Raw genomic sequence first — 14978 nt, forward strand, 5'->3', positions numbered from 1 at the left:
ATAAAACACTAACAGCGGTAGTGAATCCGTCTTTCACCGGTTACGTTTGACCAATTGCCAGTTATCGCGTTGTCGCTGCTCTGGTTTTACTCTCAATGCTGTACGAGTAATACACGAGTACTACTATGTTGCCAATTTGGCCACAAATCTTTACCACTAAGGTGAGTTCATTTATTTATTTATTTGATTGGTGTTTTACGCCGTACTCAAGAATATTTCACTTGTAAGATGGCGGCCAGCATTATGGTGAGAGGAAACTGGACAGAGCCTGGGGAAACCCATGACCATCTGCAGGTTGCTGACAGACCTTCCCACTTACGACCGTAGAGGAAGCACTAAGGTAAGGGATGAACAAGAGATATTTGGCCTGAATTACTTCAAGTTGGAAGGATTCCCAATTGTTGCTTGCTCGTAGGTTTAGTTGGAAAAACAGAAGACAAGCTAAGGTGTTTTGAGTGTATTATTCAATCCTTTATTTCAAGGACAAGTAACGGTATAGAGCTGGAGAACCATCAGTCACCAATAAACAAGTAAAATTAAACACCACATAAAAAGGGGTAAGATTTTTAATTTAACCATGAAGAGATGTGCAAACTGGAATGGGCAAAATACATTTAACAACAGGAAAAAATTTCCCAAGCCAAATTCCTGAGGAAAAAAAAAAAGCAAAAATAAACTTAAGATGATATGACCATCTCTGTGTGTGATAGATCTAGGGACCTTAGTGACTTTGTCAGAGAGACCAAGCTCGGAGACATAACACAACCATTGCACAAGGGTTTATAGCTAGCATGTACAGTATCAACAATATGCTAGTCTAGATGAATTGCAAAACAAACAAAATGTAAACTATATAATATTGTAATATACAAATATATCTAATATCCACATCACTGCCGTCTATTCGGATAACTAACGACTGATCACAACGTTTCGTCAATATCCTGATTATCCTTGCACAATTCCCAGATACAGTCATCTCATTCTGAGCAGATCTTCCGTGAGATTCCATTGAATACTGGTTTTACATGTGCAGCACTTTGCAAACCAAGATTCAGTGTACGACAATCTGATGATCTATACCACAATCACAGTCTTGAAAGATGAGATATGATTCCTGCTCTGCAATAACATAACACAGGTTTCAGAGTGGATCAGTCACTGGTGTTACACGCTGCACATTTTTTTTCTATGATTGAGGTGTATTTCTGTTCTCAAGAAGTTTTCACTTGTATAATGGCAGTCATGGGTGGGGAAAACCAGAGTGTTCACAGTAAACCACCAACCTTTGGCAGAAAACTGCCAAACTTTCACACATTTGATGTCCTGATAAATGCTGCTGATGGTAACTGAAATTAAACACAACTAGAAAGATCAACCATCAAAACACATCCTTTTGCATTCTCCGTTCCACATCAATGGAGTGAAAATGATGTAAGCAGAAACTAATGTTAACTGAATGCATCAGAAGTACATCAGGATGTGTCAAGGCAAGTAAAAAGAGACTACCCACAACTAAAGTTTACTATGTCACCAACAATCCCATGAACAAATGAAAAAATGCTCACAATTAAGGCATACATTTATGTTATTGGGGAAAAAACATATTACCAGGAAAAAGAAAAAAATCAATATGTTAGCTAGGCAAAACTTGGCTTGAAATGAAATCTGCATGGTAAACACATCTGGTCAATAATACAGGCTAACAAACAACCATAGTGAACTGGTATGGCAATACTACTTCTGTAACAAGTTCAATATATTCGTCATCTTGGACAAAAACAGAACAATACTGTACAAGAAAGCTGTATAAGCTTAAGGTTCAAACAGCAAATACTTTTTTCTTCTTGTTTTTAAGTACATACCATGGCTAAGAGTAGGGTAAACCTCCAATAAATTGCTATGGGAAGGTTTCGTTTAGAATCTGTCTATGGTGATTAAAACGGAGATGGTGTCTTAGGTTAACCATATCACACGTCAAAATGCAGGATTAGACAAAAATTAATATCTGGACATCTTCAGAAGAGAACAAACTATTACTATATTTAGGTACAGCATTCGGTGAGTCTGTAACAGTGTTTATGTACATAAAGTGCACTGGTAGAACAAGGCATACCTTGAGCATAAATAATCAATATTAACAATAACAATAATAATCATTATTACATTATCAACATGAATAAATGATCTCATTAGATACAAAAGATGGATTTATGACGACATACATGTATGAATAGTAAGACCGGGGAATGCATATACTGGACTTCTGCCAAGGGATGGCTCAACAGTTAAAGTAGGGGAGATAACTTACCAGGTTTTCTATTTAATGCCAGTGCAGGCTTATTTCCCCTCACACTGTCACAATAATTTTCTATGACGAGCTGCGAGGTGAAAGAGAATGCTAAGCAACCACTCATTTCAGAATGGCACCCTGTTTAATCTGTTCAAACCACCTAGGTTGTTGAGTATCCAGGTATGTTGCACAGTAGATGGTGATATTACACAACCCATAACATACACCTAAAAGTGATTCCCTTTCACAGGAAAAAAAACATATAAGGAAAAAAAACCCCTAAAAAATAATCACATACAATATCTTTGAGTTCTTGACTATTCCGTCAGTATCTGCGCGTAGGCAATTCAAATCCTTATGAATGAATCCATACTGGCAGAAATAAAAACTTTCATCACTCATGGATACAATGTTGCATTCAATACACATGAATGTGTTGATGTTTCCAATGTACATTTTCAAAATGCCCTTAAATATGTGAAGTCCATAACAATTGATTAGATGAAACCATAAGGTGCACAAATTATACATGTGCATATCGCTTTATACAGCAGGTAATGTACAAGTCAAAGTCAAACAAAAAGTAGATGGATAAAATACTATAATACGCACAACATGGCAGAAGAAATGTCTTATCTATAAGGTAATGACTGCTAGTTAAGTAACGAATTTCACACAGCACAGCCACAAAGATTACAGAGATTAGCAGACAGAAATGGATAAACCTTATTCAGCTGTAAAAGATCTCTGATACGGAGAATAAGGCCTGTCTACACTTCATGTACATCAGCAGGTCCATCCCGCTGTCAGTTATCAGCACGCTCTCAGCAGGATGCCTTGTCAGCAGAAGACACACCTCACAGTTGCGCTCCGATGACTGCCTCACTCCTCTAGCAGGTATTTTACACAGAATAAATGCATGACTTTTTCTGAATGTTGACTTACAATATACATGTCCATGTAGTCATCAGAAGAGGGATTTCTGTCCAGTACAGCTACATGTAAATCAAATGACTCAAATACATTGTGCAACATGACCAAGGGCTGGTTGTTGATTATATACATGTACACAACTGACTAAAGTCACTAAAACCTGCCTGAGCCACCTCTGGAAAGCTGTTAACACAGCTGGATGTTACCTACACGTAGCTACATGAAACCGCGATCTCACTGACAAGAGATCTCTTGTATGAATGTGAAAGTTTTCCACTACGCCTATAAATACATTGAAAACCCTGGTAATGGGTAATAGCAGATAATAAAATTTACCTGGAGTACTGATGTAGACTAGAAATTAATACTAGATATCTATAACCCTGCCATATACATGGTTCAAAGCCTATAAGTGCATATTGGAGCCGTCTGGTTTAAAAATGCCACAAGTAACTTCTGACAAGATCCAGATATGGATGCCAGTGGTGTAGGGGAGCCAGATTGTAAGGTGTATGTACATTAAAATCCTCCAAGAGAAGCAGGCTCTACTAGGTCATGAAGAAACTCGCAGAATATAATCACCATTATTTGCAATGCATAAAACATGCACCAGTGCCTCCTTAAAAACCATAAGATGAAATATCACAAGAACAAATATTAGCTGGGAGAGTAAGTTAGGAGATAATGGACACTTAGGCTGTGTGATGTCTAAAAACACTGAACAACAATCAGAAAGTGTCCAAATAAATCTGATTTTCAGACTAGCTAGGACTTCAATACATCAAACATACATATACTTCTTTCATCTCTGCTGGTAATAGCATTTGTATAATTAACAACTTCCTTGCTGCCCTTTTACAGTGGATCATGACAGAATTAAGAACTTTTCAATGCGTAAATGTTCTCTTCTATGTGAGGCCAAGCTCACCCAAACCTTTGAGTAAGTCCATTTCAGCCTTCAGCACTGTTTTGTTGAGCCTTTCAGCACCATGCAGTTTAGAATAATTCTGTCTGGCTGTTCAGTACTGATCTGTTCAACTGCTTGGCTATGTTCAGTTCAGCCATTTGGCCATGTTCTGTTTGGCCATTTGGCCAATTTCTCTTCAGCCATTTGGTCATGTTCCATTTGACCAATTTCTCTTCAGCCATTTGGTCATGTTCTGTTCATTCATTTGGCCACGTTCTGTTGAGGTATTTGAACACAATCTTTCGAGCCATATTACCCAGCTAGAGAATGTCCTGCCACTGACTGTATTCCATTTCAAGTAGACAATCTGCAAAGTTTTTTCAACCATACAATCATATATCGAGCCTTTCAGTTTCACCTTGTCATACTGGTACCGAGTTTTGGTGTGCCATTTGTACTAACTTTATGTTTCCAGCCTTAGCAAATTTCTGCTGAGTCAAGCTCTGTCCAGTCTCCTAAGCCTTACATTGACCTTGTCTGAACTCTTGCTTAGCCGTGTATTAAATTGTATTAGCAGAGACCTATGGACATAACCTCTCTAAAAACTTGAAATGTGACAGTAGGCCACAAGGCCAGAGATGAGCAGATAGGTCATCCATAAGGAAAAAAAGAAAATAGACGTGGGTATCTTGTACTTCAATGGTCCCCCGAGTTCACCGCCCACTGCCTTAACCCGTCGCAGCATCAACACGAGCATACAGCAGAATGCTAAAACACAGAACACTGTGACAGACACTGCAAGGGTACCGGGGTCTACCTTGAAAGTATCCCCATTTGCAGCATGGTAGATAGCTGCAATGGTCCAGGCCACACCAATCCCTAGGAACACATTGACAGCATTGCTGCCTGTCACATTGCCGATAGACGAGTCAGCATATTTGTCGTTAATGGCAGCCACTTTGCTGGCAAAGGTATCTAGTGGAGAAGAAAGAAACATGGTTATCATTAGAAAAGGAGAATTAAAGACAGAGTTTTTTTAAATACATTTATACGCCATGAACAAAATTCACTGGGTTCAAAATACACGTTGCTTGTGTGTCTGTGTATTATAAAACATTTTTTAATACAAATAAACACTCCTGGCCAAAACCAAAAAAGCTTAAGATAAGGGGCAACATTAAAGACTGACTGTTATGCTTCAAACACTGACTACGTTTACACTGTGATATCTTTTCATCTATGTTTATGTGTCTGTGTCTATGTGATATCTCCATCTGCACCTACAATTTAGGGTGAAAATGAGACAAACGAAGAATATGATTTGTGTGTATTCCAAGTTTGGTTTTTTGGATTTTTTTTTTTCTTGCTCTTAGCACATATCATACAATATGCATGTGTTGCCATTCCTCTAGCGCCTTAATATCTCTCAACACCATAAAACTACAAATAACTTTTGGCTGGATTGTGAAGAAATGCTGCAGTGGACTAGGCTGTCCCAGATATGATGTCTCGAGTAAAACAATTTGATACATGTACTTCTGACCAAAGTGACTGTGACGAAATTCTTCCTAATTGCATAGATTTTAAATAATTTGTTCACTACAAATAATTCAATCTATTTATCAATATTACAGAGACTTGTAAACAAAGAATAAGAGGTTTGGAAAATACCTGGTACACTAGTACCCAAGGCTACAAAGGAGATAGCTGTCACAGAGTCCTGGAGGCCCACTGTACAACCAAAACCAGAAGCCAAGTCTCCAATCACAGCAGTCAGTAAACCAATCACAAGGATGGAGCAACAGAAACATGCCCATCCACCCCAGTAATCTGAAAAGATCACAGAACACTATTATGCACCTTTAAATTTACTATTAGAACCATAAATTATACAGCCTTATTTATTTAAATTGATAAAATAAAGTTCATACTTTTAATGATCAACTTCACTTCCAACAGTGGCTTTGCCATTTTAATTTTGACCTATTTCTCCTCAAGTTGGGTATGTAAAAATGAAACTTTCAAAAACACATTAAGACCTTAAAATGCCACTTCTCATGCCAACACTCAAGTTTTCCTGATAACAAATGAATCCACTTTCAAAAAAAGTGGGCTTATAATGTGGATCAGAATCAAGCAAAATGCCTCACCTGAAAAACTACTTGAGTTCAATTGAAACATGGTAATGGGTGTTGTTGGCCACCTTATGATTTTAGTGAATGTAAACAGTGTGAATATAGGTTGCTACTGACCATCGTGATCCACATTCTTGTGCGAAAAACAATCTTAAAATTTAGAGCACTCTACATGCATGTCTTTTTTATATTTCTTTCTGTACATATTTTGGATAGAGTACATGTAGACTTCCACCTTAATTGTGTCCATACTTCTAGTACTGGCAGCTGACAGATGAAATTAACCCTGATTAGCTGAAGCCTGTGACTCAAGTGTTTCTATGACTTTTGTCATATTAAACTTAATCTTACTACATGCCATGGTTATTCCAGACCTTAAAAATGACCAAGGAATGTGACAGTAGAATAAAGTCAGTGTTGGTCACAGACTGTGTGCTTACCTGTAGGTGGAACAAAGGCAAACAAGACCTTCCAAAATATGGTGAGAAAATGCATAACATAGTCAAGACAAGAAGGCAGTTTTTCTTCAGCCTCCTCAGAATCATCATCCTCATCTCCTGTTAACAGACGCACATTAGCCAATCATCAGTACACATTTACTCGCAATCTGATTTAAATTTAAAACGTGTCTACATAACCAAAACCTTACATTTCTACTTTTGCTGCCATTAAATCTTGATCAATGGAAAAATAGAAAATTTGCAAATGAAGATAAGGGTTGTTTAGTACAGCCAATATATTTATTACTTTATTCTTTTCATTGTGTTTTACATTGTACTCAAGAATTTTTCACTTTTATGACCACAACCAGCATTATGGTGGGAGGAAACTGGATAGAGCCCAGGGGGAAACCCATGACCATCTGCAGGTTGCCTGTAGACTTTCCCACATACTACAGTCTACATAGGCTGTTTGACAGATTGATGTAGCAGTTGACACCATTGCTGGGATTAGGCAAAGTTTAGGTGCTACTCACTGTTAAAGGCAGCTTTAAAGTTTACAGCATTTAATGACTGCAACACTGACGGCAGTAATAAGCTTGGTTAAAGAACAGTAAGAAAGACCATGGACTACCTGTATATAAAAATACTCAAATTCTGACAACTCTACCATCTCAGACTAACTAAGACCATAGACTACATGTACCTGTGTAAAAAAATACTCAAATTCTACAACTATACCATTGATTATTACACATATTAACACTGAGAAGAGCCTGGAGGTTTCAATGTCACATTGTAATTAATTTTTAATATATGTGGTCCATCACAGATCAGTATTGATATTAAACTTAATACATACATGTGTATGTGACAAAATGACTAAGGAGCTGAATATAGGAGACTTTAATGTCTCCAAACTGATGAGATTTTACCTGCGCTCACAGTTATGGCCTCCACAAACTGCTCTCTCCATGAGGATGTCCCAACTACTAAGGACACATTGGCTTTTTTCAGCAGTTTGTCAACAACGTTCTGTAAATGAAACAAAAAAAGGGCAATGAGTACAGCATTACGCTTGAAAACAAAATGTGGATGCCATTAACACACTGGTTTTCTTATCCTATTACTCAATGTTTGTAGCCTTGAACTAATGTTTAATGTGTTGTGAGCAAGCAACCTTAACTAAACATTTTAACATTGAGATTTAAGACTTCCACTGAAAGACATGTTATATTTTCATGCAGCACGTCTAACCTGATTCCTTAACCTTTTTGCACATAAATATGCAACTTTCAGTGTATTTATGCAATTTACTTCTTAACTTGATTTTGGAGACACATTTTCGTGTAAAGCACTTTTGCTTTACCTTGAACAGTGTATAATTGCATCGAACATTGTACATGGATAAAGTCAATGTCTATCAATACATCTAACCTTAAACTCAGTGCTCTCTTGGATATGGATGGTAATCTTGCTGTATTCTCCAAGTCGAGGTTTGCCCAATTCCACAAGGGCAGAATCTTCCTCCTGGTCTGGTACATTACCAGAATCATTGTTTTTTCCTGCAAGACGTGAATAACAGAGAAAAATTACAACCACACAACAAGTTCTGCCATTCTCATGCCTTTTCCAGAACACATACATGTAATTCTTTAATCAGACAGACGTATATATACATCAATAGAAAGTAATCAAGGACAGTATTATGCTACAAATTAAAACTGCTGGCTAATTAAAGCTGCCAATTAAATGTTCTTTTCTTGCACCCATAATACTTAAACAGATAATATATTTTTATTATATGCCAAGGATTTAAAAATAACAAAATACCATCAACAAGATGAAAAAAAAAGATACTTCCATATAGCAATCTTCAACTCAATAAAATACATGTACTTCCAGAATCAAGAGTGCAGAATTTCAAATAAAAAAGTAAGTATACAGCTGTATCAATCCAAAGACATGCACTTTCAAGCATGATAACGAAAGGTCATGCAAGGTAAAAAGCACTACCAGTGAAATGGTTGCTTTAGGACCAATCCAGAAGAAATTATAAAAGGTGCACTCTTTGATAAGCTGTATTGTAAGATATCCCAATGCATCAAAGACTCAAACATTTACATAAATTCAAACTTCAAGTGAATGAGAATAAAAGCCAGTGTTACAACATGTGCTGGGCTCGGAATTACAGGTGACTGACTGCAAGGTGCTATGGCGTGCAAATACCATTCAAACCATACCATGTATCCATATAACCTTCTTTTACATGGTCATTACTGTACACATGTGCCAATGTCCTCACAGTGTCACCACTTCTATCAGGGAAGAGCAGGCATACATGTAGATTTCAGACTGGCCTTCTCATGGTTACAAAATCCAGCACATTCCAGGTCTACATGTATATACTTATTTGCTTAATCTACTGGGGGAAAAGTGATACAACTGGAACAAGTTGGTCATCTTGCAGACCTGACACACACACAATGCACAAGCTGGAGGTCCTGTGATAATGGCAACACTAACAGTACGGGAAAGATTATTCACATGCAGCTTGAAGTTCTTCAATTAAATGGGGTATCTAAAAAAAAGTATCACGAAAAAACCACAAAAATCTGAACAAAGGCTGTCTAAATTTGTATGTACTTCGTTTATACAGAATCTTATACTTATCTTCATCTGTATTCTCCAATCTGAGTCTATAATTAGTATACAAACACAAGCTCCAGCATAATGATTCATTCAAACATAGAATGTGGCAGAGAGTAATATGGTACATTTGTATCAATAATAATTCGCATAGTACATTTTTATAGAATGGAACTATAGGCAATCCCCTGATCATATCAAGTATTTTTAATCATGCAAAAGTGACTTTGATAGATTAGTCCTTACACATCCACCAGTAGCCTTATCAGTTTCATTCCCAGATATAACCATTATCCTTATATGGACAAACTACATATGTATCTAAGGATACATCTATGTTTTCAACTCTACAACCAGGTCAGTATTACTGTTGCACGCTATGCTCATACAGTGCTACCAGCCTTGTCTAAAAAGGCATCTGAACCCCTTATTACAGTGTCAATATTAAAGAGTTAGACCAAAGCACCGAGATTAAGATCAAGAGAATACAAACACAGCACTAGCAAATCTCACCTTTCCTCGGCTTACGATACACTGTCACAAAAGTTAGTCAAACAATAAGGAATTAATATACGTTTCAGGAAATACAGAGATAAATACATATTTTATAAAACATTTTAAAGGTGTTTGCTGAGAATAAGCAAAGAAATATTGAAAACAAAATATACACAATTTGGTAAATATAACAAAAAGTAGGGTTTGTCAAAAAAATATACCTGCACGCTGCAGAAGATTTTCTTCTATGAGAGGGCTGATTTTAGAACACAATCATCTAAAGCTGCAAAGCGAGTCATTTGGCTGCACAGTACATGCTGTTAGCTAACACAATATAGAATAATGACCATCTATTTAACGTAAGGAGAGAGTCACACGATTCTAACATGTGAAAGCCTAAGCATTTTCACAAAAATCAGCAGTGTTTACAGACAGTCTTGTTACACATGAAGTGCTGAGGCCCACTGCAGACTTCACCTCATGTTTTTTCTTGTTCCTGTGTTTGAGCTGCACACAGTACCTGCACCTTCAGGAGAGCACAGGTGAACTGACATTTGGATTCAGCTTTGGACACTTGACACTTGTCATGCCATAACATGAGGGTTGTGCGCTGAGATAACGAAAACTCGGACTCAAGGAGTACATAGCCCTTTATCCAAGTATGTTTCCTGGGAAACCTGGAAATTATAGAATCCTACTGCACCTAGCCTAAATCCTAGGAAATCCTGAGTAACACATAACTCAACATACATCTCAAACAGAACTGTTGACAGACTGGATAACTGTTGAAAGGTGCTTTTGGAAAAAAAAATAAGACAAAAAAGAAGAAAACCCTGGCTTTGCTATGTACATGTATATGTGGTTTAATGTCTGTAGTCAGGAAATTTTTTCAGTAATCAAAACTACTTCGGCATCACAGTTTGATATGAGAGAATGGCTATTTGCCAGAGCTACAGCAGCAAACTGTAGGTGGAGGTAAAAATACAACAGCTCTTGTCAGGATATCAGGGGAGTGGAGAGTTACATTTGGATCAATGGTCTGAATGACATGATCACGTTCAAACCATCGCCGATCAATACAACAACCACGGCAATTAGTTTGTTGAATATCGCAGTGAAAAGTGGTTTAACACTACAGACAGCAAAAAAAACCCTGCATGTCAAGTTAAATAGATTACTGGCTACAGTGAGTAAGGCACAGGTATATGGAAAACTGCCCACAATTCAGGTTGACAAACACATGTAAACATAGGATTAATACTTTGCCATAACACTAGTTTCATACCCACATGTACACTGTTTAATTTATACATGGAGACTGGGTCTCTTCACAAATATGACCAGGCTAGGGACAGATAAGTATACCTGTATAATAGTGCACATGGACTTGGGGAGGAAGTTGACCAACATTAACCTGTACAATTGTTCTACACACGTCACTAAAAAATCCATTCTTCAACTATTAACGACTGATACACATATATGTATGGTCTGCATTAGAGGTATCACATGTAGTACTCTGGTCAGTGCCAGAACTGGTGTGACTAACAAACACAAGCTGCATGTATCAAGTTGTCTGATGCTGTCGGTCTTACAGCCTGAATCGATTTGAACACGATAATGTTATGTGACGAGACAATGGCAAAACCGACAATTACAGCCGGTCCTGGACACAGCTGTTTGTGGCCATCCGCATGTCAGAACATCAGTATTAAGCATGTGTCACCAAACAGCCATCAGCAATGGTTATGGGAATCAGCATAGTCCTAATAGAGTACATGTACTCAAGTTTTATGGACATTATTTCCATAATGCTTAATGGAATGTCATGGAGAAAAAAATGGCACAATACTTAGTAAGGTCTGTTTGAAATTTGGGCTATGCTCCCATTGCTATTTAAGAAAAGAAGATACATGTATCCCTGGTTAAACATATGTATAACTTCTAAACCAATCATGTTGACAATCAAGTAGGCATGGTCTGATATACAGTTTACAATGCTAATGTGTGAAACACATCAATATTGCATTGCTTATTAAAAAGCAATACACAATTTAGGAACTGGTGCAAAACATCTTTGTGAGCACTGCCACAGACTAAAGCAGAATAAACAAGTTCATCCATATCCAGTAGAGCATGTGCTCTATCTCATTATCAAATAAACAAGTAGGCCAATTTAACAATATAAATTATTTTTGACCAAAGAAGGCAACCAACTGTATTTGGAAGTAAAATACAAAGAGGTTTCAAAAGCTATGTCAGAACTGTCTTGAAAACTGTCAAATACCCATGTCACAAGTCTTTTGTACATGTATATATGATATTACAGTAAAAAAAAAAAAGAATGACAGACAGGAAACTTGTCCATAAATCCTCACAGGAGGGTGCAGTGCTATACATTTAGCCAGCTTATTTCAACATGGTGGCACACTATAGACTGCTAACAACTTGCTGTTTTACTTGCGCCCACAGGCTATTGTAGAAACCGTTATTTTCTGAATAGTACTGCACTACTCAACTCTGCTTCACAGCGAAATAAAATTAAAATATGGTTTTGATGACATTCAGATTCAGGCATAATGCAACAGCCAAGCTGCTGTCTATCATGTTATAATTTGCGGTTATTATCAGGTATACTTGTCAGAATATCATCCATTGTTGTTCATTTCCCTGTATGTGTATGCTTGAGGTTTTATAGCGTAGTTAACAATTTACGAGGAGGCATCAACATTTCCCTGTTCCTTCTCATGTTATTTTTCACTTCATCATCTGGCGTAATTAGCCACTGGCTAGTAAAGTGCCTAAATAGGTGCAGTCTCGAATATTTATCATGTAGAGTGAACCTGTTTCAATTGTATTAGTTTCTTTATATCAATTAAACCGTAATATGTATAGCACATTTACAGTACTCCTATGTGCATGTATAAAATTTGTACATGTACACAACATCTGTTTTTATACATGTACAGGTGTTGGCTGTGAAGTTAATATAGGGCCAAACATTGACTACAGCTTATGTCTGGAGAGGGTTTAAAGCCCCATGTGCTATCGGTGGGAACACGCGCCTGGCTAGACACAGATACTTTGTCATCTGAGAGCACATGGCACACAGCCTTGTAGTAAGGATTGATTTGAACGGAATCTGATCAATGAAAACTAACAGAGTGTCAGACGTGATGTACAGGATTTCAGCCCTGATATATTTAGACATGTCTTTATGAACGATAGAAAACTTGCAGGGCATTCTCAATTCTGTTGAACTGAGAATTTGGTCGGGTTGTGAAAGGACACCACATACAACGTAAATCATCAGTATGATACATAACTGTATACAACCAGCTTCTGGATTTTCATACATGTATGTGTTACAATATATCATAGATGTTAACATCAAATTCTTTTAGGTATGTATTTGTGCAGATAAAAAATTGCCCATCTGCTTTTAAATCCTTATCCACACTCAATACACTTAACTTCAAAAGAGCTACATTACTGCAATTCATTTGTTCCAATACTGATATCACACAGCAACCTTATGTAAACAAGCTTTAATAATGGACGAGCTATTTGAACATTTAGGTCATGTGTATTGTGAATTCTCAAATGTGCACAGTGTGCCATAATGAACTGAACTAAAATCAACAGGTGAAAGTGTGACAAAGTGATTGTATATGTCAAGTGCTTTGACTGTAATAGCTGTGGTGGTCAGAGGCTGAGCCACAGGTCATGGTAATGGGTCTTGAGTGTGGTCACAATGCACAATGCCACTGACCAAATGGTACAAGTTAAGAACTGGACAGGAAATATCAGGTGCATGGTCATTATTGTCATCACATCTGGGTCGGTGAGGTGGGTTTAACAAGAGATCATCAAAGTTATGGGCTGTCAGAAAAATCTGGCAATCATCATTGACTGAGAATGCCAGGCATAAGTATAAATACAAGTAAGTGATTAGGAGGGGGAATGACTAATAGAAAACACACCTGAGCCTCTGCGAACAAGGCGTGGCTCTTCCAACTCTAGGTAGAACACCTCATTTTTCTCGTATTCCTCGTCATCCATGATAGGGATTGAAATCACCTTTCTGAAAACAATAAATTAACACAAATGAGAAGTTTATTACAGCATTGTATGCACCAGAGTTTGTTTGCATAAAAGATCACTAAATATGCCAGTAAACATACTTACAAATTTGAGAGATTGCAGTTATTATGAAAAATCATTAACAGGCAAAATGTTAAAAAGAAAGCGAATAATGCAAAAAGCCAACAAACATTTTCTTACTGGCTGCAGTGTCTTTTGATGACAAATAGCTGCCAGGCAGTCCTTATATTACCATCTCCATGAGATTCATTATAGATCTGCACAGTCTTACAGATGGCTAGCACAGTGTAATCCTGACTGGACAATTCACACTTTATCCCCTACAGTATGTCACATACACATTTACATGTATATGTAGGGAACAATTATCAAGTTGCTTGTGAAACACAGTCATAATGAATAATTCTCTAAAATCCATTTATAGATCAAATATTTTGTTTATTTACTTGTGATTATACTGAGGCCTGTCAGAGAAGGAATTCAGCCTTAGTACAGGAACTCTCTATTAATGCTGATGCACAATGCACGTACAGAAATCAGCTAATCAAAGGCAGGAAGTGAAGGGAAGAAGTAATGTCATCAATTATAGATGCTGAATGGTCATAAATGGTGAATTTAAAGGTATGAACCAATCAGAGCGTGGAAAGTGATATCATATATGTAGAGTGTAAGTGTAAAGACACACATTTACATGTATCCTAGGGCTGTATTACTTCAAGTTTCATTCATTAATGGGACAAAACTGAGTAGACAAAACTGATGTTCTTACAAGGCAATAATACATTACTGTTAACAGGTTACCGCTATAAATATTATACTTTGGCTATTAAATCTATATATGGAGTACACTGATTGTTGACTCATATTTTATTTCACTCTTGATTGCTTAGGGATCAAAAATTCCCTCTTTCGTGATATTAGAGACTGTCAGTTAGAAGTTGCAAGTTGAACTTGTGTTCCAACTTCTAGCAGGCTGCACCAGTGATGACATATTTCACACATGAACATGTGAATGCGTTATG

General features: G+C 37.2%; 1 protein-coding gene across 2 annotated transcripts in view; it reads right to left on the reverse strand.

The window, feature by feature from the left end:
- Positions 1 to 451: 451 nt before the first annotated feature.
- Positions 452 to 14978, reverse strand: part of LOC135469169 (sodium/calcium exchanger 1-like) — a 33299-nt gene continuing 18772 nt past the window's right edge. For both annotated transcript variants that reach the window (XM_064747712.1, XM_064747711.1), the window contains exons 3-8: positions 13836 to 13936; positions 8146 to 8273; positions 7644 to 7743; positions 6709 to 6825; positions 5805 to 5963; positions 452 to 5108 (exon numbers count right to left, since the gene is read on the reverse strand). In XM_064747712.1, the coding sequence (XP_064603782.1) occupies positions 4732 to 5108; positions 5805 to 5963; positions 6709 to 6825; positions 7644 to 7743; positions 8146 to 8273; positions 13836 to 13936 (982 nt within the window). In that variant the 3' untranslated portion in view covers positions 452 to 4731. The remainder of the gene's footprint in view (positions 5109 to 5804; positions 5964 to 6708; positions 6826 to 7643; positions 7744 to 8145; positions 8274 to 13835; positions 13937 to 14978) is intronic.

Source organism: Liolophura sinensis, chromosome 6 (assembly GCF_032854445.1).
Source record: "Liolophura sinensis isolate JHLJ2023 chromosome 6, CUHK_Ljap_v2, whole genome shotgun sequence".
NCBI lineage: Eukaryota > Metazoa > Mollusca > Polyplacophora > Chitonida > Chitonidae > Liolophura > Liolophura sinensis.